The sequence below is a fragment of the Buteo buteo genome, chromosome 7, assembly GCF_964188355.1.
Source record: "Buteo buteo chromosome 7, bButBut1.hap1.1, whole genome shotgun sequence".
Taxonomy (NCBI): Eukaryota; Metazoa; Chordata; class Aves; order Accipitriformes; family Accipitridae; genus Buteo; species Buteo buteo.
In genome coordinates, this window is record NC_134177.1 from 7,876,576 (window position 1) to 7,901,585 (window position 25,010).

Here is a 25,010-nt window from a genome sequence, read left to right on the forward strand (position 1 = left end):
AGCAAATATTCCATGAACTTTTTGTACTGCATTTGGATAGTGCTTTCTATTTGAATAACGGTGCTTTTTTATTTCTGCCCTGCTTTGCTTACATTAAGCGCTTGCCTGCGTAAGTAGGGAAAGCCTTTAGTTGTCGCTTCAGCATGTTTGTCCTCAAAAGTTATCTTTAAAATACTTTCTACACCTCGTATTATTTGGCATTTGCTGGGGTGGAGGGTGATTGTTCAGTGCCGTCACCTTTTTCATCCTATGGCCATCTGGTAGCAGGTGTTAAACAGTGGTACAGGCCCATCGATACAAGCCCAGACCAACCCATCTGAAGTCTCAGTTGGCCCGTCTAGTAGATACTGCCAAAATAATTTCCAGGCTCCTGTCGTATGCTTGCCAAGCTGGCTCAGGTAGTCCTTCAGTGCAGGTAGGAAATTGAGGAAAACTTTCTGACAGCTAGCACAATATTTGGTGGAATGGTTCCATTCTGTTTGGTAAATTTGCTTTCCTTGATGAATTTAAGCCAAACATATAATTACAACTAATTTTCAGCATTATGCCCTCCCTGAAGTCCCAGAAATGTTACTTCAGATTGTGTTCTTCATATTTGGTGGTTGGTTAAATTGATGCTATATCAGAAACTTGATCAGCACCAGAGAGATGAATTTTTGAAACAATTACTGTGATAATTTCTGTAGGATTTTTCATTCTTTGTTTAAATTGTATATGTTTCCTTTGATTTTTTTTTTCTTATTTGTATTTCCCAAAAGCGGTTGCTTTTGTCTCATAATTGGTAAGATGCTATTTGCAAAAATTTTTTTGCATGTTTGATGACACATTATGAATAAAATTATGGACTGATGCATAGTAAGGTACAAGTGTCTTGGTGGGAAATAAACTAAACCTGTGTTTACGTGTGTATTTTTTTCCAGAGATTTGTTACAGTTCCCTAGAGAAGATGATGTAGACATTGCAATGAAAATTCTGGTTCAGTGGAGTTCCCAAGGCCTCGAAGATGTCCGGCTGGTAAATTACTCCGTTTTGCTTGACCTACCAGGCTCTTCTTCAAACACAGTAACTCTGAAAAACAGCGGTGAATGCTTTTATCCTAGTGGACAACAATGCAACAGAGAGACCAAAATGCTTCATAGTCAAGACCTCCTGTACTCGTATGCAGCTTACTCTGCCAAAGGAACTCTTGAGGTAATATGACCATTTGGCTCTGTCATTTGTGGTGAAATAGCGTTAGAAAACATCCGCTTTTGTTGAACTTGGCTAGCAAAGTACACATAGTGAAATGCCCAGCCTTAAAATAAACATATTTAGGTAAAATACGTTGTGGCCAATCTCAATGCTTCATATGAGTTTGTTTTTTGGTTTTTTGTTTTGTTTTTTTTTTTTTTAAGTACCTGAGTTTATGAATTGGTATCTTTTGCTTGGGTGTAAAAATCTGAAAGCTGTGTCTAGAGCTACGTTTTATCCTTGTTGATGCGTAAGTGCTGCTGGTTTGAGGGATGCCTGTAGGAAGGCTACGATGAGGTTTTTTTTGCAGTGAGACCGGTGGGAGTGCCGGGCTAATACCTGGAGCTCGTGAATTATGGTCGTGGATCTCACATACTTTCTTCTATGGCGACTCAGTTGACACATCTGCTCTGTTTCTTCTTGAAAATCTCGATTTGTAGTTTTATCTCACTGTAGCTTTTGTTAGGAAGTTTTGTCAGTAAAAAGATCCTGTCTATTGGGATTTGTTACTTGCCAAGTGAAATAAGATCTTGGATTATCTTGGTTTATCCTCTTTACTGTCTTCACTGGCTGCCTTCCTATATTTGCTTTCTAAATATATTGGGGGTGCACAAAGGGGTCATCATTTCTGTTCACTCTTCTAGCTTAGATTTCCTATTTCTGAAATATAAAAACTGCAATTTCACTGCTAACTGCATTACTGTTGTCTTTCTCCTTTGTAAAATATTGTACCTTTTTCCAGTGATGCAGGGTAGGGGGTTGTTTTTTTTGTTTGTTTGTTTCTTTGTTGTTTAAAAGACATTTGTTTTCATGACTTAGAACACTAATAGACTATATAGGAACAGATTGTGAATGGCTTTGAGTTTGGAGGATACCTCTTCCAAAACACCTTTATACTTTGTGAATATCTTAATATTTATAGCACATCAGTTACTGAATTTCTAACAGTAAAATGCAACTGTTGTGTATTTTCCTTTCGTTTGTGACAGCGTTTGCCCATCATGTTTCTTGACAACATGTAATGTGCTGTGGAAATCTTGTAATGAGTCAAAGTGGGGAAAGTTGCATGATGTTAACTAACCCATTTTAGGGACTATTAATATAATTTTGAATTTTGGACTGTAGGAAATACGAGGGATGGTAGAAAGTCAGATCCTTAAGTTTCTCATCCTGAAGTCCACAAGCCTCAGCTTCTCTTTCTTGAAAGCATTGAAGCTTTTTAGTCCAAGGGATTTATTCCAGAGAGGAGAAGGAATGGAGTTCTCGTTCTCCTTTGGGAGAGACGCTTCTCTCCACCTCCTGTTTTTTATGTACCTTACGTGGCTACTTTCTATATTGAGGCTCACGGTTATTATCTCCATACAACCTCTGTTCTGGGGCTCTATCAAGCCAACGACTTCAAGTTAAAGTTTGTTGTTAAGAAGTAAAATGAAGTAGGCAAGGGTAGGTCCTAACCTGCATGATGTATGCTTTAACTTATCCACAGGCAAGTAAAAAGTACTAATGAATGGGTTTGCCTTCTCACATTTATCACTTAGAAACTCAATATGTAATATTATTTTCTCATTGTAACTTAATAAGAATAACTGTAATGAGATAAAAGTACAGTTGTGGCCTTTGAGATTTTACTTCATGAAAATCAATGTGTTGCTAGCAAAATCATCAGATTAAAGGAAATCCAATGTTCTGGGAAAAATCATTGATGTTATTACCAGCAACCCATGTACCACTTTCAGTTATATTTCAGGGCAGTTTTTCTACGAGTTCTGCAGAAATGAGAACTACACACACAAAGAAAATGACTCTGTGTACAGTTTTACAGTTGGTTCTTTGAGATACCTAGCACCCTCACAAAACTTCAGATGTTTCCTTTTATTTTTGAAAAAGTCCACCCCAAGTGTCCTTAGATCTAGAGTTTTGCATAAAAGGGAGATTTCCCTATTTGTTTAGGCTACAGATAAGTTGGTAGTGATCTAACCTTCCTGACTTTCAATCCTACACAGTGATCTCTACTATTTAAACTAATGGAAGTAGAAAAACTCTAGATGAGACATAGCAGGTGGTGGCTGTTGCTAGGTTCATCCATCAGAGGGTGACTTGATTGCTTGCAGTGGAACTACAAGACGCATATTTTGAATATCTTTCAGTGGGTTGTGATTGCAAAATCATGAGGGTTTTCTGGTGAAAAGGTATTTTTGTAACAGCTACTCATAATCCGAATAATTTTCTTTCAAATGTGACACATCCTTAGTAGAAAATTTCTATTGTGTGTCACATAATCGAGTTGAATTGCTAATATTGCTTTGATGCTGCTGCTTCATTGTATCTCATTTGTATATTTGGTTTGCTAGAAGTTCAAGCAAATAAAACCATTAAGTTATTGCAGTCTGGCTACCAGCAGAGCTACAGCTCTGCTTTCATGTTGACAATGTTATTTGTAGAATAGCAAGACTCATTTTCTTTGACCACCTGTCATGTCCATTCATCATATGGCCATTGTATATGAGCCATCCAATTTGTGCTTTCTGGTAAGAGTCTAAACAGCATTTGTGAGTAAAAATGTGAGCATTTGTGATCTGAAATCTACTTCAAAAACCTACTTAGTGCCATTGTGATGGATGGTGCACTTTACTACTTCTCTGTATTTCATCGGGCCCTGAAAAGGTGACACTGTTTACCCATCACGGTGACAGGCAGGGCAGCCTACAGTTCTGGAGAGGGCTGTCTAGTCGGTTTTGAAATAGATATTGCAGCAGTTATGTAAATAATATATCGTAGGCTAGGTCAGTCTAAGGTAAAAATGACAAACGTGAAATATATTTTTATTAAAACTTAAATATCATCCACCTTTTATAGAGTTTAAACCTTTTGTCTGCTTGATGAAAACAGGAAAGCTGCTCTGGCCAAAAGAGTACATATATAAAGGGAAATTACATTGCATCAAATCTATGCGTTAAAGCAAAATGCATTGTCAAAGAGTATCTAGCCGGTCTCTGAGTGAGTGTAGTGTGGTGAATCCAAATGTGCTGCTCCCTGCCTTCACGGTGCACTGTGATCTGAGAGCTGTGGCCGCGTGTGCTGTCACTGGTGGAGGGGTGAGCTGGGGAACCATCGGTGGGAGCCGCGGGGAGGTGTGCGTGAACCCCCTGAGATCCAGCGTCCTCCTTTCGGTACCCCATCGGTAAGTAGTGTCAGCGTAGGTGCGTGTTGTAGCCCATCTGTTAACACACCCCGCAGTGACCCCCCAGTGCGGTGAAGTGTAAGTAAGGACACGTCTTGGCTGGACGCGCAGCAGAAGGCTGGGTGGTACTCTGGTCATCTGGGCAATTGGTTTAAAGCAGGCCCACTGAGTACAGCAAACTTCAGGAAGAAACAAGTGTTTGGTTTTGGTGTCGCAGTGTTCGTCTGCTCTGCTCTCTGTTCCTTTAGCAACGAGAAAATCTTAGCAGATGTTGTTGGGACAACATTCAAGGGCAGAGTAATTAAAGCAAAATGAAGATTGTATTTGCTTTGTATTCCCTGATTTTCTGAAATTATGTTTGTGTGACCTGAAGTTTCCATCACCTTCCTTTCACATTGAATTTATTTACTCTTTGCGTTACGGAACTTTGGGCAGTCCTAACTCTGCCTTAATACTTTAAACAGAGATACTTAGTGTCCTCTCGTTATATGGCATTGTCTCATGCTACACTACACTCCTCTGCCTCTTCAGGAATAACTGGCTGCTGAATGCACCAAATTCCTTTGCTGGTCCTCTGTCCTTTCTTTTGTTCATCATGGACACTCTCAGCAAGTACTGTCGTGTTCTTGAAATGGGAATGCATACGCAGACAGGGGTTTGGTGGTTTCATGGACAGAAGTGGGTCATGCCCATCTTCAGCACAGTGGTCCCAACACCCAACTATGTCTCCTTTGTACTTTGACCCCTCCTCTGTCCCTCTTTCCTGACTGCTTGGACTTCTCTGCTATGTCACCTCACTTCTCTGCCATCGTCCACATTCCCTGACTGATTCTACCCATTTCTCTGTTCGAAGTGTGTACCGATTTTTAGACATTTTTACTCCCAACTCAGCCAGTGATATCTTTGATTAGTTTTGGAGGGGCTGCAGGGAGCAGACAAGTGAGAATGCTGACTGTTTTCCTCTATCTACAATATGCAGAAGAGATTCTCTACATCTGTTGATAGCATATCAGCCTGCTCCGGTTCATTTGTTTTGGTGACATTTTCTCAGCTAAATGAGAACCCACCGCAGAGATTAATGCAACCTGAAGCAATACGAGAAGTACAAACCCATCTGTTAAGCTCACTCAGTGATCTTCCCACCATTTTTCAATCTTGGCAAGATGGGAATAAGGGAAGCAGGACTCGGATTGCTGTCAGATCCTCTTTCACGAGGAAGGGGGGCTTGCTCACTTCTGATCAGATACGTCATTTTCTTACGGCTGTGCTGAGACATCTCCTTTCCCCATCCATCCCCTTCTTTCCCGGGACCTTCACTCTGCAGGAGGATGGGAGTCTTCCTCTCCTCTACTCCCTGTTCCTCTAAGCTTTCCCCCTCATTGCATGTTCCCCGCTTGCGTGCCCTATAGTCCCCTCCCCTCTCTGCTAGGTCTTTACAATACTGCAGCGCTGTTTCCTTGCTCTACTCGCAGCTCTCTCTATTTCCAGTTCTGCACCAAAAGGTTACGAGTTCCTCTGGAGGGACAATGCGTCAGGAAGTCCTTGACCCAACAGCTTGCTTTCATTTGATTCGGTTTCATTGTGCTGGAAATGTGATTAGTACATCCTTATTATCTTTTATCTTCCCTCTAGCTAATCAGTGGTAATTTCCTTAACAATATTTCTGAATTAAGATTGGTGTCAGCGGGTTGGTTTTAGAAAATTTTAAAATCTTCCCAGGTTATTTTTATCCCCAGGCAAAATTTCCAAATGAGCCTTCTGCAGCATACTTGCTCGCACATCTTGAATTCCAAAGGCAGAGAGTGCATATAATTTAGATTAAATAATCACAGCATCTCATCCTAAGTCTTTCAGTCATTTTTGATGGCACATTGGTGCAAAATATCAAGCTAGAGGGAATCTTGATACATGTGCGCATTTAATTCTTTTAGGCACGCCAATTTAGTTCATTATTATCTTTATTAACATTTTCTAAAATTTCTTCTCTGAAGAGACCCGTACTAGCTAAAATGAATCCCTAGCAACTGAAATTGGTTTGCAGATGGTTAGGGCTATAGGTTGAATAACACATACACACAAATGAGAAGAATCATGTGGGTTTTGTAACATGTAGATGTTTTAGAAGAGCTTTATTTATCTTTTATTTATAGAAGAGTTTCTCAGAAACCTCTTCCACGAATAATCATAATTTAGACCACTGCTCTGCATACCAAGCAGGCACAGCAAATTTTCAAGACAATCTCACTAAGAATATGGATTTTAGAATAGACTTGACCTTTAAACAGAAAACAGCATTCAACATTAACTACAGCATAGCTGGCACTCCGTTATAATTACATATAGAAAGCTGTGAAATGCAATGTGAAGGTTATATAATTTAAAATTGCAGTCAAGGACTACAAAAATGATCATTGAAGAGATGTCCTGCAGAACATCCTGTCAGTTTTCTGGCGTATATCACGTAATCATTCATAAATAAAATTGTACAGTTCCCTAAAAATAATAGTAGTTCATCATGCACAAAAGCCCAGTTATTATTGCTGCAAGATTTTTGTATCGTTGAAGGGTAGAGTTTCAAAGATGGAAATGGCTACTGCTGCCAAACCTTTGCTGTTTTATAGTTCTCAGTCAATACTGTACTAATGTTTTACTAGTAAAATATTAGTAATGACATTTTAGAATAATGTCATTAATAGTAAATGGGAGTTTTTAAAGGGAAAAAAGCGAGAGGTGACGCATCTTGATATCTACAGATATAACAGATCACTGAGCACTTCCATGCCATTGCACATAATCAGCTAAAGGCATTTTTCAGTAAGGCCTCTGTACAATATTTGAGAGGGAGCAATATTGAACCATAAACATTATTCATATTCCAATTGCATGCTAAAAACTAAAGGGTGCAAACACTGAGGACTTGGGAAGCGGATTTGGTGCTTTATTCAGGTTTTAGTGCAAGTAAAATTTCTACTGAAATCAATGGGAATTACATAATTTTTAACCAGAGTTGAATTTTGTCTGTTAGTAGTCCCTGTGAGAGAATACAAGTGGAAGTAACTTCTGCAAGTGCGTGGATCTCCGAGAAATATTTTTCTCTTTAATTATTTTATTGTATGATTTAGACCTGGTAAGTTGCAATCACCTATGTGGTTCAGTAGATGTCTGGGTTGATACCTCCCCAGTTAGTCTTCTTTCATGCCCACTTTTTGTTAAGGGTGTTTGGTGCAAACCTGAATACAAAGGTACTCCAAGACGAGTGGAAATCTTTCTGCCAAATCACAGGGCATCACATTATGCTTAGGTAGTGCTATCTTAATGGCTGCCTGTAATTTCTTTTACATCTTCTTAGTAAATATGAACCTGCCAACAACATACCTGTGTTCAGTTTAAGTTTGCAAAGGCAATATCCTCCTCAGAGGAGGAATTCCAAGTAAAAAGCTGCTTCTGCTGTGAGGTGTTTGGTTTGAGTTTTAGGGATCTTTTTCATTTAAATTACTCCAATATTTTGAAGGTCTAAAACTCCTTGAAGGGATCTTGCTTATGCTAAAAACAAAAGCAAAAATTTCCTCCAACAGAGAGACTATAAAGCAAATATTATCAGCTTTTAAAAAATTGCTAGGATGAGAAAAACGACATAAGAAGCAACTACAGCTGATATAATGAGAACAATAACAAAACAGTTTTGTATTTATATAATACTCAATTCCTGTCCCTAAAGCTACTTATGTAACTTCATTGTTTAAAAAAAAAAAAATGTAGTTTCATGCGTAAACAATAAAAAACTGGATGCTACTCAGCTTTGTGGTAGTTATGAGTGACTGTAAAATGCAATATTGATTAAACTATTGCTTGTTCTCATTTTTTTGTTTGTTTTTGAGGAAGAGAAGCAAGTCCTAAAACCTTTTAAGGAACATTAGCAATACAAAACCATCTGTAGTTGGAGGCAGATTACATCTTACCATGCCTTATACATCCTGTACCTGGGAGCATGGTCATAAGATTTTGACAGTGGTAGTCTCAGGCATCAGTCAGTCATCCATAAGAATATGGGTTAGAGTCACTGTAATTAAAAAAAAAAAAAAAAAAAAAAGCAAAACCACTTTTCTGACATACTGCACTTGATTATTTTTGAAAATAGAGAAAAAGTCTAAATAATGGTGGTGTCTCTTGTGACTTAGAGCTGGCAGCTGAAAAGAATCAGGAGCGACTGTTTTAATCTCCAATGCAGTGTGATAAATCTTATCGCTTGAAGCCTTAGCAATGTATTTTATCTTAGGAGTTATCTGTATCTACCAGGATAACTTTTACAGTCAATATTGGACAACATTTTGTCAAAACCTTAATAATTGATTCTTTTTCTATATATAATAATATCAGCTCACTGAATGCTTTTCTACAGGACTCTTTTTTTTCTCATTGGTAAGGTCTTTTTAATATTTTCAAATGAAAGTAGCATTGAGAATCCAGAACAAGTCTGAAGATTTCCTATCTGTGTTAGGATGTGGTAATATGAAGTTCAAATATAATCTAAGATGACCACTTTGAAAGAGTGGAAATAAGTTCTTAAAAAAACCCAAACATATATGACAGGTTTTTAATTTAATCTAAACTAGTTGAGGATAAAGCTGCCATTGTATGAATAATTTGGTGAGGATAGATTTTTAGTGGCTTGTCTGACTTTTGTTCAAGAATTTTGCTATAAAAGAGCAAAGGCTGTACCTCTCTAGAGACTGCTTTGAGGAATGCTAGAAAGCTGGATACAGACCCTTAATAGTAAGAAAGACCAAAAAGTGGAGAAGGCCTGTCTCAGAGAAAACCCTTTGAAGCAAATGTCTTGAAAGCCTTTCAGGACAGGATGAAAAAACATGCAGCTGTGATACAGCTGGTTGAAAGAATAGTTAAGAACTGAATTCTCGAAAATGTAAAAAAGAATAATAAACAAAAAAGACCCAGTTATTAACCATAGGCAAGTTGAAGTTTGGTATCCAAGTGCAGTTGGCAGAAGTGCATTGGGTGCATATGTGAACTGTCACAATGCCAGAGCCTGTTCACTGGCTGGACTAAAATGTCCTGAGAAAAAAACTTTCATTCAGAATTTCACTTTTAAGCTGGTTGGAAATACAGCACTTCTGACTGTGCCCACCAGTTACAATCCCAGGAGAGAAGTATCTGCTTATAAATAATAAAAATATCAGTGCAAACTAAACAAAGCTGAAAATACATTGGTCTTCCCTTTTCTAGAATTAGGCGTTCCCAGTTTTTTGTGGCTGATATGCAGTCTCTTCCACTAAACAGAAATAAATCTCATGTCTGACACCTCACGTAATGAATATTATTTACTGTATTTATCTCATTCATTAAAAGGGCCTTAATGTGAATTAATCGCGAGATATATCAGTTCTTTTCTTATAATTATTTCTCATGTTCCTGTGCTCTGCAGTTCAAAGAGAAGGTGACTAATCAATCACCAGCTTGTGGCTGGCCCAAGAGTAGGTGTGTGTGAGAAAGAAGATGCTTCAAGGAATTCATCTTCCTTCCACTGAATTATGTTACCATATAGAGTTAGTTTTGTCTCCTGTAAGATTCACTGCTTCACGCTGATGTCTTCGAGGGGCAGACAGAGGTGAATAAGGATAGAAGAGGTCTGGCAACAGCTTCAACTACTGGAGAGCAAAGCTGCTTAAATATGCAAGAAAGCTTCTGCTGCGTTGTCATCCAGGAGAGATGTTCCTCCTACTGCAGGTCAACGCTTGCCAGCACAGTCTTTACTTGGGGAGCGTTTAGAGGATGAAGTAGTGTGAAAAGCTGGACATTATATTGCTAGCAAAAGAATCACTGTGTCGTTCTTCTAACCAAAATTTTTATTCTGAAAATTTTTTTCATGTCTTTGTCCATGTTATCCTTTTACCTATAAAATTCCTACATCTTCAAGCTAGAAGAAAATACTACAATCATGTAGTGACACAAACGAAAAATCTAGAATTAGAAATTATATCAGTATGGACAGTGTTAGGCTCAAGATCTGATGGGTCAGACTGATTCTTTCAGTTCAGATCTTACCCTGTTGATCTTATTGCTGTTATTTTAATGACTGTAGAGTTGCTTTGCCTGAAATAAACTTTCGTAATTTCCTCTGCAGACAATGAAGATAAATTGTTCACAATGTGTAGTGTTTGCAAAGTGGGTGCCCAAAATGTAAAGACAAATGAAGAAATACGGAGGGAACTTCTTCAGTAGATGATACAACTAGTGAATATTTTAAAGGATGACGGTTTTGCATTCTTTGTCTGAATTATTTTTTTTCCTGAAATTCAGGAAAGGGACCACTTCATGTTGGAAGATGGAGCATTAAAGAAATTTGTGGTTGAATCAGTATTTCTGAGAGTGCGTACTGAGCTCCCTGTTTCTAGTTTCTTTTTGTTGATTGTTCAACATTCTGGGCAGGAGGGATCGTAAAGGGGAGAGGAAGAATTGAGTGCAGATTTCTATAGTAACTGATAGTTCTGTAATAACATCCCTAACTGCGTTTATTGAAAACTGTACCATAAAGTACTGTTGCTACAATAATACTGAGCACTTCTCTATTGCTGTAAAGGAGGCTGACCTGGGTTCCAGGCTGTGTGGAAGATGAGGGGAGCTCTGTTCAGATCCAGCTCCAGAGCTCCAGCCGGGCTGCAGTGATGGTGAAGCTTTTGTATTACCAGTGAAATCAGTTGTATTATGTCAGAGGTCAGATTACTCCTTCCTCCCCATCAAGTTGTCCAGATTTTGGTATCCCTTCAGACTTCCCCATACATTTTAGATAATGTCAACATTTTCCCATTTTTACTTTTGAGATATGGTTTAATGGGATGCTACTGTACAAGGTGAACAATTCACTGGGACCTTTCCTAAAAAGAAGCAGTTTCTGTCCTTTGCATGGGATTTCCTCTCTTTCTCCAGGATCTTCCATTCCATTTGTGTGTGAAATTTGGCACAATTCAGGAAATCCTTCGCCCTAACCTTTGGAAAGTCTTAGGATGAAGGCAAGCTACCAATTATGTTGCAGTAATTGTACCTGGCAGGGTCCTATCCTGAACTTCCATTCCATCCTTGCTCTTAGTCATAAAAATAAAACATTTTGGAAATGAAGGTTAGCTATTTCTGAAAGAAAAGATAACTGGTGCTGCCATATAGAAACCTTGACTGAGTAGTGCAGAATACAGTATCACAACTAATGACCAAATGGCAATTCCAAAAACTTGAGTGTGTTTTTAAAAACAAAATTGGAAGGCCTGTAACAGCAAAGAACTGAGTTTTCTTCCTGGTACAATTTTACCTGAACCACATGCTAACTGTCTTTTGTAAGGTAAGTCTTCTTTCCATAATGTTAGGTGATTGAGAAATGGAAATATCTACTTGTTTAACCACATAGAGCTATGCTGTTCTCACATACAGCCTTCTTTGTATTTGTCTTGGTCAATCATTTGTGCCAATTGAATTCATTATTGCTCAAGTGTATTCCCTGTTTTCATTGGTGTCCTTTTCTTTCATCCGAATGTGTTTGTAGTTTTAGAATGTATTTTTCCCCAGTCCTTTTTCTAAAAAGGTAATTTAGAGACATATACATCTGTGTAATAACTTAAACCAACAGAATTCACATCAGATAGGAAAGATGTAATATTCTTTTTCACAACTGCTTGTTTGCTTCTCCAGGTTTGATAAAATGCTGCTTTACCACTCAGATTGTGTTTACAGCACTACGTGGTTGGGCATCTCTCTGATTATGTTCAAGTGCATGATGTTTGGCCAAGCAAGGGCTATAAGTACTCTGTGAAAGAGCATTTATTATACTATGTAAAATAGAGTTCTCAGTGACATTTCTGAAAGTTCAAGTGTTCTCTTGATGCAGTGGATGACCTCCTCTTGTACATACCCGTGATTATCTGCATCTTTGAAGTAGATGTCTATTTTATCTTTCTGTATCTATATACTTGCAGTAACAACAACTTACGTTTTATGTGTTTGCATAGCAAACGTGCATAGAAATACAGCCAGCCTGTGTATTTCAGTACACTATGCATGCACTAGTGTGAGAGTTGATTGGGAAACAGGCTTCTCATCCTATGGAAATTGCAGTGTTTCAAAATGCGTTCAGAATTGCGGCAAAAATTGGAAACCTGAAAATTGTAAGGCTATTTTCTAGATGTCTCTGTTTTAACACAGCTAGACTAACGCTAAAAATGAAACAATTGAACAAAGTTGAAATGCTACTCTCTAGGAAATTAAGATATCAAATGTATTATAGTTATAAAATGAAATATTTAAATTTTACTTCGATTCAAAAGCACTTCCATGTAACATTTCACTGCAGCTGACACACATTCTGCCTTTGATAGGCATTCACAGGACATTGTTCTTATGACCTGTCATTTCAGCTAGGAGATTACTTTCCTTCTCTGGACATGTAGGTGCAAACTCATCTTTCACTGTTTTTCACGTTGAGCCTACGTACAGGTGGAGGGGACTGTGCCCAGGGCCATTTGGTAGCCTCTCCTGCCCGGTTGAGATGGATCCTTCCCTACAATAGCTGGCAGTTTCTGCTGCAGCCTGCAGAACCTATTTGTGTATAAAGCGCTTCTAGGCACCTTCTGTAAGGCGCAGGCATCTTCTCTAAAGACTCAATGGTTGTAGCTACTATAGGAGGGAATGCCTGTTTTTTATTCGATTTATGATGAAAAGACCATTGAAGGAGGTCAGTCTGCAGCCTCTGGATGTTTTGCTTTCATTCGTTGTATTGGAGAGTAGCCAATAAAACCTCTGCCTCACTGCAGTCCGGCCTTGAGAATTTGTGGAGTTGTGACATAACGGGACTGGGTTCTGACATAAAGCCATTTTACTGAAAATTTTGAAGCCAGGTTTAAATCACACCGTTATAATTTGCTATGTACATACGTAGCTTATGATTTATTTTTTAAGATGTCGCATCACAGCTGAACTATTCTGTTTCGTTTAGTTTATCCTTAGTCTGTGTAATTTGTAAATGTATATTTGCATGAATAATTACCCCTGAATAAGCTAAACCAAGTAGGCTGGCAAATACAGATTACTGTTTTTTCTTAGGAAAGTATGATCAATGTGACTATCCTTAGGGACTAATGCTACTAAATATCTTTGCAGTTAACTCTTATAAAGAGGGGGATATAAATAATATTAAACATGTATAAGAAAGAATCAAAATTTAAAATTTTGTCACTAGCAAAGGGACAAATAATCAGCACTGGTTAATGAAAGTTTGAAATAATAAAATTTCTGAAAGGGTTTTAGGTATCAAATGATAGTGTCCTTCAATGTTTTATAACCGAAGCAACATTCTTAGAGATTTTAAAATAAATAAATATCAATTTAATATGTCTGAAAATAAGAATGTTATATTTCAGAATACTTGAAAAGCTAGATTTGCATTTAAATCTAATTTGAAAGATGAAAAGATGGATTTGCTGTTTGGATATCTCGCTGGATATTGTGAATTAAGAAGTTATGTTCAAGTATTAGTTTTGCCTTCTGCTAAAGGGAAACTCAAAGAATGTGATTTGGGACAGGGGGCGGGGGGAAGTATGAATGAATTAAAAGAAGGAAAAATAACGTTCAAAATAGATATGGAGGGAGGACTCTACAGGATGAGCAAAATCAACAGAGAACTGAGCTGTGTCAGCTGAGATTTATCTGGGGCTCTGTAACCATAAAACACAGAAGAGGTTCTTTTCTGTAGGCTATAAAAAGGCTTCGGTCTTAATTCAGCCTCCCTGGGAGTTGGTAGGAAAAAAACCCTGCTATAAGCTGTAAAAAGCAAGCAAGCAAACAAGTTAAACCTCAGTGTCTTTTTGAAAATGGTACTGGAATGGCAAAAGCAGCCTGTAGGAGAAGCTTCAGTAGAGCCCTGCCTGGAACGGAGCTGTGTTAGCGGGACAGATAGGATGAGGGGGAAGAGAGAGCGTGTAAAATGTGTCTGTGACTGAATTCGGCCTGCAAGGCCAACTGAGGTTAAGGCACATCTGTTTTTTTTCTTCCTGTTTTGGTACAAATTACAGTTTTAGCTGCCATTGTAATGCAGTGTGCAATTTTATGTAATGAAAACTAGACACAAAGAATCCTTTCTGACTGTAAGCTGACACTGTGAGTCATACTGAATTACTCTGGAATTTTATTGTATGAGTAGGAATATTGAAGTAAAAAAAGAAAACCTCTGTAGAGTAAGGTGCTAATAACCACGAAGAAAAAATGTCATGAATCTGTTTGAAGAGGAGTGCTTGTAGGTAAAAACCACTAGTTATTTAATGACCAGCTAGTTATTTAATGACCCCACACACACACGTATCTTGCTCTGTAGAGCAATATTGAAGTACTGTGATTTGAAGCTGCCCAGACATTGTTGGTCAGGTGCAGGTCTCTGGGTATTGTAATGGAGTAAATTCAGCTTCAGTTAATCCAGTTATGTAATGATTTGCTTTTTTGGGCTCAGACAGCGTGTTCAAATTCAAATTGCACAAATCATCTCTTTTTGGCTTGCCTCACTCAGTTGCTTGGAAATACATTAGGTTAGTATTTTTCAAGGCATAAGATTATTTTTCTCCTTCCAGTTGTCTAATAGGACATAAAAAGAAGCTCAAGGATAGGGAATCCTGTGCTACTGGAAATAGAGTCTGGGTAAGTAGTGTCCAAATTTGACCAAGAAGGTAGGGGAATTTACTTTTGAATACATAGTTTAGTCATTCGCAGGATATCGTAGATGCATTTCTGTGTAATTATCCTAAATTTATCTACAAGATTTCCCAAACGGTTCGGGAATGGCCAAGTGTCACAGGACACAAAACACTGAAAGTAATATTTGCTACCGGAAGACGGCATGCTTGGATTTTGAGGCCTTGTACCAATTTTTCGTAAAGTAAATAGAGAGCGGGAAGCTCACCATGGGATTTCAAAGATAGTGTTATTTTGAAATTATTGTAAACACTGGAGAATGGTGTTTGCATGAAGACTGAGTTCTAAAGAATGGAGTTTTTGTTTTGTAGCAAAAGCAGCTCTGTAAGAAATTACTCTTTCCTGTGACACCCCCTACCCAGAGAACTCTGCTCTTAAAAATCTGTCATCTGCCTCAAATTCTTTCCTGATCTGTTTGTGTCTTGTGTCGGACTTGTCTATTTTACTAAATGTTGAATTATACCCTTGGTCATGCTTTCTCAGGTGTTTTCCTCTTCTGATAATGCTGAGCCTAGCAAAATAAAACAGAAAATAAAACTTGGTGCACCTGCACTAGGCTTCAGTGAGTCCTAACCATGAAGGAACAGGCTGACTGATCCTGCTCATACCCAGTGTGATTACTGTCAAAGGAATCAATAGTTAGGCACATTACTTTCTTAGTTCAACCTTCAGCACTTCAACTGAACTAGAGACAGTCACCAGATGCGTGCCACAAAACCCACAGACATGGAAGGTCCCTCTTTTTGCCTGGAACCAAGTGAAGGACAAAGTTTGAAAGGTAACTTTGAATATTATCGTTTCTGTAGAAATACAGTAAGTATATAAAAACGGCTGTGGCTGTTTATTTTCTCTGGCATGCTCAATACGACAACGAAGGAGGCTTGGGTGGTAGCAACCGCAGGGAGACAGCTGTGGTTCCCTGATTATTGGAGGGATGCTTTTGGCTGAAATGGGAGCAGCAGCTCCTGTCTGAAAGCGTAGCAGAGTTTACACCAATAAATGATTTGGCATATTTGGGCACAGCTCCATTATCTGCCTTTTTCTTTCTTCCTTTTCTCTAATTTTAGAGAAGAGCTAGTTTTATGTTTGCAGCTTTCTTCGCGTTTGTTCATGTCCAAGCTGGCTGTAGATCAAAGCTGAGCTTACTTTTATGCTCTGCTGAATGGTGCCTTCAGCCTCAGTTTCAGAGCTGTGCGAATAAATTATAGTGAAGTGTTTAATTAAAGTTAGCCTCATGTCCTGATTGCAGACTGCCGTGTTCTCAGATACAATTTGCAAATATATTTTGGAGTTTTTACTTAAGGCAGGATGACTAGTTGAAGGTTATTTACTTGTGATTGATCATGCATTGGATGTTTCTGTTACCTTTATTTTGTGAACAACCTGAAAATAGTAGCTGCATGTTGAAGGACAAATAAAGGGCATGGACTTGAACGGCAGAAGGGGATGTAGTAAGCCTTGAACGGCCACAGAACTGAGGGGTTGATGCTTCTAGAATTACATATGTGCTTTTTGGAGAAATTGTCCTAATCCTGAGGAATAAGCAATCTTAAATATATTGTATACATGGCATTTAATATTTAGTTTTCTTTGATACTTGGAGTTTCTTTAGGTCATCCATTTCTGACACTCTTTTGGTGCGGGGGGTCAGAACTGGCAAGAATATGAGCTAGACTTTGCTACTGAATATCAATCATTTTCACAGCTGCGGCTTCTATGGTCCTGACCTCCCAAATAGAAGCAGAAGCTGTTCATTAATATGAATCAACAGACTGGTATTTGATAAAATACATTCATAATTTGAGGTTACTGAACTATGGCACTAACAACAGGTAATATTGAGAAGATTTTTCACCACAGCCATTCTGCGTGCTACTTCTGGTATTGTTTTCTGCATAAGTTTACACCTTTCAGATAAGATTTCATTGCGATTGCTCAGTACTGACCTTAATGTATTTTCTTAAGAAATAATAGTAAAATTAGGTGCTTAGGTGTGGCGCTTTTCTACCCTGGGATTCCCAGCCTTGATAGGTAGAGCAACCGCATTTAAGAGCTACCTTCTGATCTGCACTGACTCCATCTGCATTTTGGTGCTTGTGAGAAACATCTCTTCCTGGGTGTACTGGCTTTGAGGTTTTTTTTTGCTGTGGGTTTTTCCCTTAATCTTTTTCCTGTCTTGGGTGCCCCTGGCAAATCAGCCACAATCTGTTTCTTAGCCAGTGTATTGGATGCAGATGTATAATGCTATTATTAAATTCCTTTCCTCATTCAAGTGGACTGAATGATAACAATGAGATATGACAAAAATATTTCCATTATTATTTTTGACCTATTTAAACTATCTTTTTTTTTTTTAAATTGCCTCAGCATTTCCAAAGAAAGCAAAGTTTTAAAATAGTATCCGGCATCTTCAAGACCTCAGCTGCCACCTGCTTCATGAAGTTATTCATACTTTTCCTTTCCAAGACCTGTCTTACTCTTTTTCGTCCATGACTGGATGAAGTATGCTGTTTTATTCTCTTTCATTTGGAAGATAAGTAGAAGAAATTGGGAAAAGATCATTGACTGTCTTGATTGTGGCATTTTCAGAGTGCTTGCCTTTAATGTTTTGGGGGGATTTTATCATAGTTTTTAAGATAGAATATTCACAACTCATTGAGCGTCATCTAGGGACTTAGAAACTAAGAATAAGTCTAACATAAAATAATTACTTTTTCTAAAAATGATTGGTTTATTACCTACCCCTACTTCATTTCATGCATGGGGGAGTACTACTGAACTCCATATTGCACATTGCAATTTGTTCCTAAATAGTCATATCTTTCAAACGGCATAGCATGAAACAATTCGAAGAGTAAGTACCCAATTCAAGTGGATAAAACAACTCATTCTTTAGCAGTTTCCCAGTTTTAGGGTAAGAGGATTTACCCTTGCATATCTAAACCAAGTACACAAGTGCTCTTTTTCGGCACCTGATAAAAGGATGAGTTCTCTTTTGTTTTTGAACAGAATTATCCTGCCAAAGGAAAGCAGTTTATCGAATATGGGTATTTGGGGGTGGGGTATTTTGCTTTTTTAAAATCTGAAATGTGTAAAACGAGGATTATGTCATGTTGTAAGCATTTCAAAAAAAGAGAGAATAGAAAATGTAATCTTTATTCATTTTTTGAGATGTTAGGAATGTTGTGGGTAAAACAGGACTTCATGGAACATAAATGGACTGTTAATTTCTCGGTGGATTACTGAGAGGGTAGCACTCTTTGGATTCAATAGGGTTCTTTAACATTATTTTAAAGGTTTATTTTTTCAATGTTTTATTTTATGCAAGAAGTGAAGGGTCCAATTAGTTGAGCCCCAGTGTATTAAATAAAAACAAAACTGACTAGTCTGAGCTGGTGTTGCTGTACTGTATTTGATGAGATGTTTTTATTAAGTAGCACAGAATATTTTGCTTTTTGTTACAAATTTCACTAAAGTATTGAAGTGTAGATGAAAGGAAGGAGTAGGAATAATTTTTTAAACTATTGTTACAATTTATTGTTTACCTATTAGTTTCTGGACTGTACTGCCAAAATGTTATGACCTTGTTCTAAACTCTTCCAGCGAGTTGGTGACTTCATTTGGGAGGGGAGGAGCCATGTGCAGTTTTGCTCAGGAGAGGATTTTATTCCATTTTTTCGTTGTTTTAACTGAAGTTAGATCTGAGATTAGCTGTGCAAGCCTCCAGCTGCAAGGCTGTATGCGATGTTACCAGGATGTGATAACTTACTTTGGTAGGCATGTGCAATATTTTTACCCTTGGTTCCCCCAAAGGTGAAATTATTTGTGATGAGAAGAGAACCGCTTTGAAGTCACAGTGAAATGTAAGTGTGCAAGTACCCCTAAAGTTGGACAGTAACAAGAGGCATAGGTCATACTTATTTTCAGGCAAGTGCAAAAGACAGACTTCTAATACATTGAGCTTTGACATATCCTTCATGTGGAAGATGTGTAATGAAAGCACATGTAACTCTCTGTTATATTATACCCAGCTGCTTTTTCATTACGTAATGACTTCTTACATGTACTCTCAATGTATGAATGTGTTTAATGGCTTTGGCATTGGGGCTTACTTTTAACATATGGAGCAAAGAACATGGTTTGCAGAGTGTTTAGGGCAGCAGGGAGTCAAGTTCTGGTTCTCACATAATTAAAAAATGAGTTCTGCTTTTGTAGGGCCTTTTATTCAGCCTGCTCTTGTTGAGCTCTCATGTTGCCTGGGAAAGACGGGTGAGCAGCTCTCGAAGATGCAGTTTGCGTCCATAAATTAACTAAGAACATCCAAGGGCAGTTGCTAAGTGCATTAATAATTGTGCAAACACGTAGTTTTGTCATGTACAGAGTGGCGGATAGCACCTTGGAGGAGCAGCTAGCAAAAATGCTGTGAAGAGAGGAAGCGCATGAATGAAGATGGGCAGGGATCTCATTTTCACACAGGCATACTGTGGAAGCAAATGGTTTGATACTTCATTATGTTATGTCTTTGCGTATTGATTTTGCCTCAGGAAAATTCAGTGTAGTTTCTCTTATACGAATGATGAAAGCTCTGATTTTCAGTTTGCTTGAGGATAAGTGGGAAAGGCATTGGATCCAAAGGAAATCAGCCTAGATACAACCTCTCAAGCTGTAAGACTTTTGAGAACCCAATAATTATTGCACTAAAGTGTATCTATTGACATGTCTGTGGGTACAAATTAAAAAAAAAGCTGAGATCTACCTAATGAGGTAAAATTTGTGTCAGCTTCAAGGAAGTACACTGCTTAATACCCTTTCCTCATTTGGGATGAACTCTTCATAACCAGACGCATCAGATTAGATAAAATAGCTTCCACTAGTGTAAAAACTTCTTCACTTGATTTTATCGTACTTTTCAAATACAATGATCACACAGGAAAAAACTTTTATTGGATTTCAACGTGTAGTCACCACTTGAGTTTTCTTATGAAATAGTTTTCAAGTTCTTTAGATATTAAAACCCCCACATATTTCAGAAGAAACTGTATGAAGTGCAAGATTTTCCCTTCCTACATTTCAGTATTTGGTGTTAAATCTGATGTTCTCCTGTTACAGAAATGTTTTATAACTTTGGCTGACCTTTCTAAATACTCGGTTTATATACAACTGATGACATGTTATAGACTTAGGATCCTGTTAACTTAAAAATTTAAGAAGACAGGAACCTTGGCAAATTTTTTGTATGAATTAAACGTTGAGGTGCAAACTCAGATAAAATACTCGGATACAGTTGTAGAAGGGTAAATATTTTCCTAAAATACCCATGTTCAAGAATCTAGTAAAATTTCACACATCCTACATACATATCCCGAACAGCTGTTGTTAGGATTTAAATGGTTTGCGTAGAGATGCCTAAAATCAGAACTGTTGCCTTTGGCAATGAATCCATACTTAAGTTACCAAAACTGAACTGAAATCTTGTACTGCTCTGCTTATTTTAATTTTTAAACACTCATGTAATATTCTTGTGTCTTCTTGTATTTGTGTTTTTTGTGAATGCTGTTAGAGGTTCCAGAATGTCCTTGGTGATGTCCTGAGAGCTTCATAACATTCTAAAATAATAATGTACAGACTGATTATCCTCATACTTGGTCTTCGCCAGAATTTATTGCTGTAAATGTGTGAGAAAAATGCCCTTGGTCATTCATAAATTATATATATATATATAAAATCCTTGAAAACACTGTTGAGGATGGAATGATGCACTTCACTCACAAGACAGAAGCAACAATATATTTTATTGATATAAAACAGTGAGTTAACAAAGTTCAGTGGTAAACGTGACAGTGATTTAATGAGATTCGATGGCAAGGTATACTTGATTATTTACTGCATAGAGGACAGGGTCAGACAAAACTGTCAGGGAGACCCTCCCATTGTCATGAGATTCAGAAAAGACACCCTTGCATTCTAAACTCCTTCTCAGAGAGGAGTCTAGGTGCGGCTGGATCCAGAATTAGTCCCAGACTTGGTCAACGGTTTATGCCTATATGCGCAATTGGTCCTTTATATCACTTAGCTAAGATTTTAGAGTTTCAGCATGCTTATTCCTCATTCACTTACTGGGTATCTGACATGATAAGGATTGTCTCAACCTCGAGGAGTAGCTGCCTTGAGAGATGTCCCTACTCAAGGGGAGATCCTAGTGTGCAGCCTGCTGCTGTGCAGGAGAGCTCAGCGGGCCCTGGGCTATCCACTAATTATGGAGTAAGATGATTGACTTATAGTCATACTTGCGTACAAGCCGTATTTTGGTTGTCACATGCTTAACTAGCCCTCAGCTACTGTGGTGTTCTCTGTCTCTCCCGAATCCACTTTGAGCTGGACGCATCCGTTACGACCGCCACTGGTGGTTATCACTTGGGCAGGGTTACGGGAAATAAAGGTCAGGTTGGGGTGGGGGGGAGCACACAGTCACAAACACATCTTGAACTATTTTCCATCACTGCCAATGCTTGACATTTAATAATAACTTAGACCTTTACTACATATTCTTGCAGTGTCCTAACTGAAGAGCTGAAGATCTTCATGCCCTAAATGCTTTTAATTTAGTTAGAAGTGACTCTAAATTATTTAAAAATGTGTATTAATAGAAAGGTTTATGCATCAGAGCAATGTAGTCTGTTATCACTATGGTTATTGGAGTATAGTGCTTGGATAACTGATGGATGTATAAGAAAATACTACAATAGTTAAGGCAGGCTGCTCAGGAATCATATGAGACTGAATGATAAAACTATATATTGGTAGAGTATGTATTATCTGTGTATTTTCATAAGTGACCAGTATAATCATTCCCTCATTTTCTGAAATGCTTTACAAGACTAATTCCTTTTAAGAAAATTAACAGAGGTGAGTTAGTATCCATTACATGGTTTTAAGTACATTCCTGTAGCTAACGAGGGGACCTTCTCATCAGAATCAGCACCGCTTATTATAACCAGTGCCAAAAAAACATTGGATTTTTATCACAGCTGATGAAAACTGCAAAGATATAAAATAATCTGTCAGATTGAATTCTCAAGCTCTTTGGTATTACACGTATTCCTGATTAGGAAGTGGGGGTAAGGTAATTGCAGAACTCTGCTCAAGTGCTTGTACTTACGCAAACAACTTTGTTTCTGTGGAAGGAGCACCCTCAGTGATGCATGCTTATAGATGTAACCTGAACTTTGCCTTCTCTTTGCAGGCAGAACTTGTTGATATACAGTATGGGACCGTGGAAGACTTGATACGGATTCAAGCCATTACAAACGTGACCAAAAAAATTGCACTTTTGAAGCTAGGACAATCACCTTTGCTTTATAAGGTTAGTGAAATGCTTGTTGCGCTTTAGCTGAATTATTTTTTGGGTTTTTTTCAGTTTCAGAATACCAAAGCAAGGACTTTCCTGTTCTATCCCAATAAGTCAGGATTTACTGGCGTTCAGATTCTTCCTTAATACTAGCCACGTCGGTCTGCGGTGCCTTTTATGTGTTACAGTTATTTATTTCGCTGCATATCTTCCAGTGCCCCAGTAGTATGCCTATTTTCTCTAGGTGTACTATAAGCCTTTTGGCAAGTAAAGAAATCCATAAAAGAAATAATAAAGCGGGGGGGGGGGGGGGGGGGGGCAACCAAGATCAGGGATAGCTGGATCTCTGTCTGCTTAAAAAATGTACATATAACACCACACTGGAATCTTTTGTTTCTGCATAGTTGTGTGTAGTACTTGGCTTGCTGGCTGTAGTTTGAGTTTGCTGGAGAAGGAGGCAGAGCACAGTATGCGCTCATCTGATGTCAGGCTTGTGTGAGTCCTGCCAGTCCCCCTGGGTTGTGTCCACAGCTCAGCGCTTTGGGCCTTGCTGCGGATGTGCTGCTGCAAGCACTGAGGTTGCAAGGTTGTAACCAGTAGCATACACTATAGGAGGACTAACATTGTGTAGCTTATGGATTTGTTTAAGAAATGACATCGTAATGTGATTTCATCATCGCATAATCTAGCCTTGCTCTGCGGACAAGGTGCCTTCTTGGTTCTTTCTGCTGTCCTTAACCGCCTCAGAGGGAAGAAAGGGACCGTGAGTTGGAAAACAGCATTTACATCTGCGGTAAAATGTGTAAGCAGACTACCCCGAGATACACACACAGGCATTTATTCCCCCTGCCATCAATGGTCAGTCACTCCTGTAAAATCACGAGGATTTACTGGTCTATGGATGGGTTACCAGCAGTTCAGAACGAGAACCGTTTTTTTCTTCCACTCCCTCCTTCCTTTTTCTTTGGTTGCAGCTATGTGTGGGGAGGAGTGTACGTGGTTATGTGTTTGTCTGTTCTTTCTCCTCCTACTCCAACGCTGGCAGAGAGCACAGAGATGGAGCTCACTAGTCCACTTGTACGTTAGACATAATAGACTCAACATATAAACCACGTTTAAACTCTAAATGTCAAGAAACTGCCTTTTGTTGCAAATATTTTATAAACACAAATGCTGTTTTGCCTTTCAGAAAATACACTAGCCCAATAAATATTTAAACAATTCATTCCCAATTCACAAAAGCAATTATAAAAGAACAGTAACTCCGGATCTTATAATTAAGAGAATCAGGATCTGCTCTGTCGGCCATAGAAAGCACAATCAGGACCACAACACAGGTTCAGAAAATAACCACTTAATATTTTTTTCTTTAGGAATAATATTTGTCTCAATAAAAATGCCATTTTCAATGGAGTAGCTTTAGCTGTTTATTTGAATTATTTAGATGCAATCTAATTACACCCGTGAAAGCTCAGTTACCATTGTTGGAACTTGGCTGTTGTGCATCCTTTCCACCAATAGATCTTATATGGCATTTCACCACTAGCTGACAAAAATAATGAAATAGCAATTTGGGCTCATAAAGTAGGAATTTGATAAAAGATGCAAAGTTTGCTGTAATAGTACTGTCTAAAGTGTCTATGAGGTAGACTTTTTACAAATTTAATTTGTGTTCCTCTGAGCGCTTGCTGTGTCTAAATTAGCAAGTGGTGCAGCCTGAAGGAGTAGCGCGAAACAATTGATGCTGAGGACAGGGCCCATCTCGGGAACATTTCGTTTGGGTTGGCTGTACTCTGGTCCCAAGAAGTAAATACTAATTGGTGGCTGAGGTGTATTAGCCACACTTCTGGTGCTCATCTGCTCTTCCAAAGGAATCCATTTTGCATGTTCAGAGTCTGTTACACAATATGAACCAAAGTGTGGTACGATCAGGAGATTGACTTCAAAGGCATGCTTGGGTTCTGAGCTAAAAATACAACTCCCCAAACCTATTTCTTGTATTCTGCTCACGCAGGTAGGAAGTTTGCCCTTTATTTGTTAATTCTTCTTTTTGAGGTTGTAAACTTTTTTTTTTTTAAAGAATATAAATTGGGTCTCTTTGGCTGTGAAATAATTGCAAGCTATTAAAAGTAGGAGAAAATATGTGGGAAGATATCAGAAAAAGATTCTTCTTTCATAAGGAACATTTGAAGTGAAAGAGAAAGATTGCCTTAAACAGCAAGTCATGTTGGTTTAAAGGGGCCCAGTATGTTGCTACTGAATCCACTTTTTGTATTTTTTTTCCCCCTAATGTTTATGTTTCTGTACTTACTGAGTCTTACATTTCTGTTTCAGCAGATACTTCCCTCAGCCTATGTTTTCCTTATCTCTGTCTTCCACGTGCTTGGTTTTACATCACATTAAAACAAAACACTAGTTCATAACAGAGCTGTTGCTATATATATATATTTTTTAATTGGTTTTCTTTCTAACTTCTGTATTTAACTTGTATTTTTCACATTTTAATATTCT

General features: G+C 38.2%; 1 protein-coding gene across 1 annotated transcript in view; it reads left to right on the plus strand.

Annotated features, from left to right (window-relative positions):
• Positions 1-25,010, plus strand: part of NAALADL2 (N-acetylated alpha-linked acidic dipeptidase like 2) — a 644,640-nt gene that overhangs the window by 256,985 nt on the left and 362,645 nt on the right. Inside the window, exons 5-6 of the mRNA XM_075031410.1 lie at positions 921-1,191; positions 22,395-22,514. Coding sequence (XP_074887511.1) covers positions 921-1,191; positions 22,395-22,514 — 391 coding nt within the window. The remainder of the gene's footprint in view (positions 1-920; positions 1,192-22,394; positions 22,515-25,010) is intronic.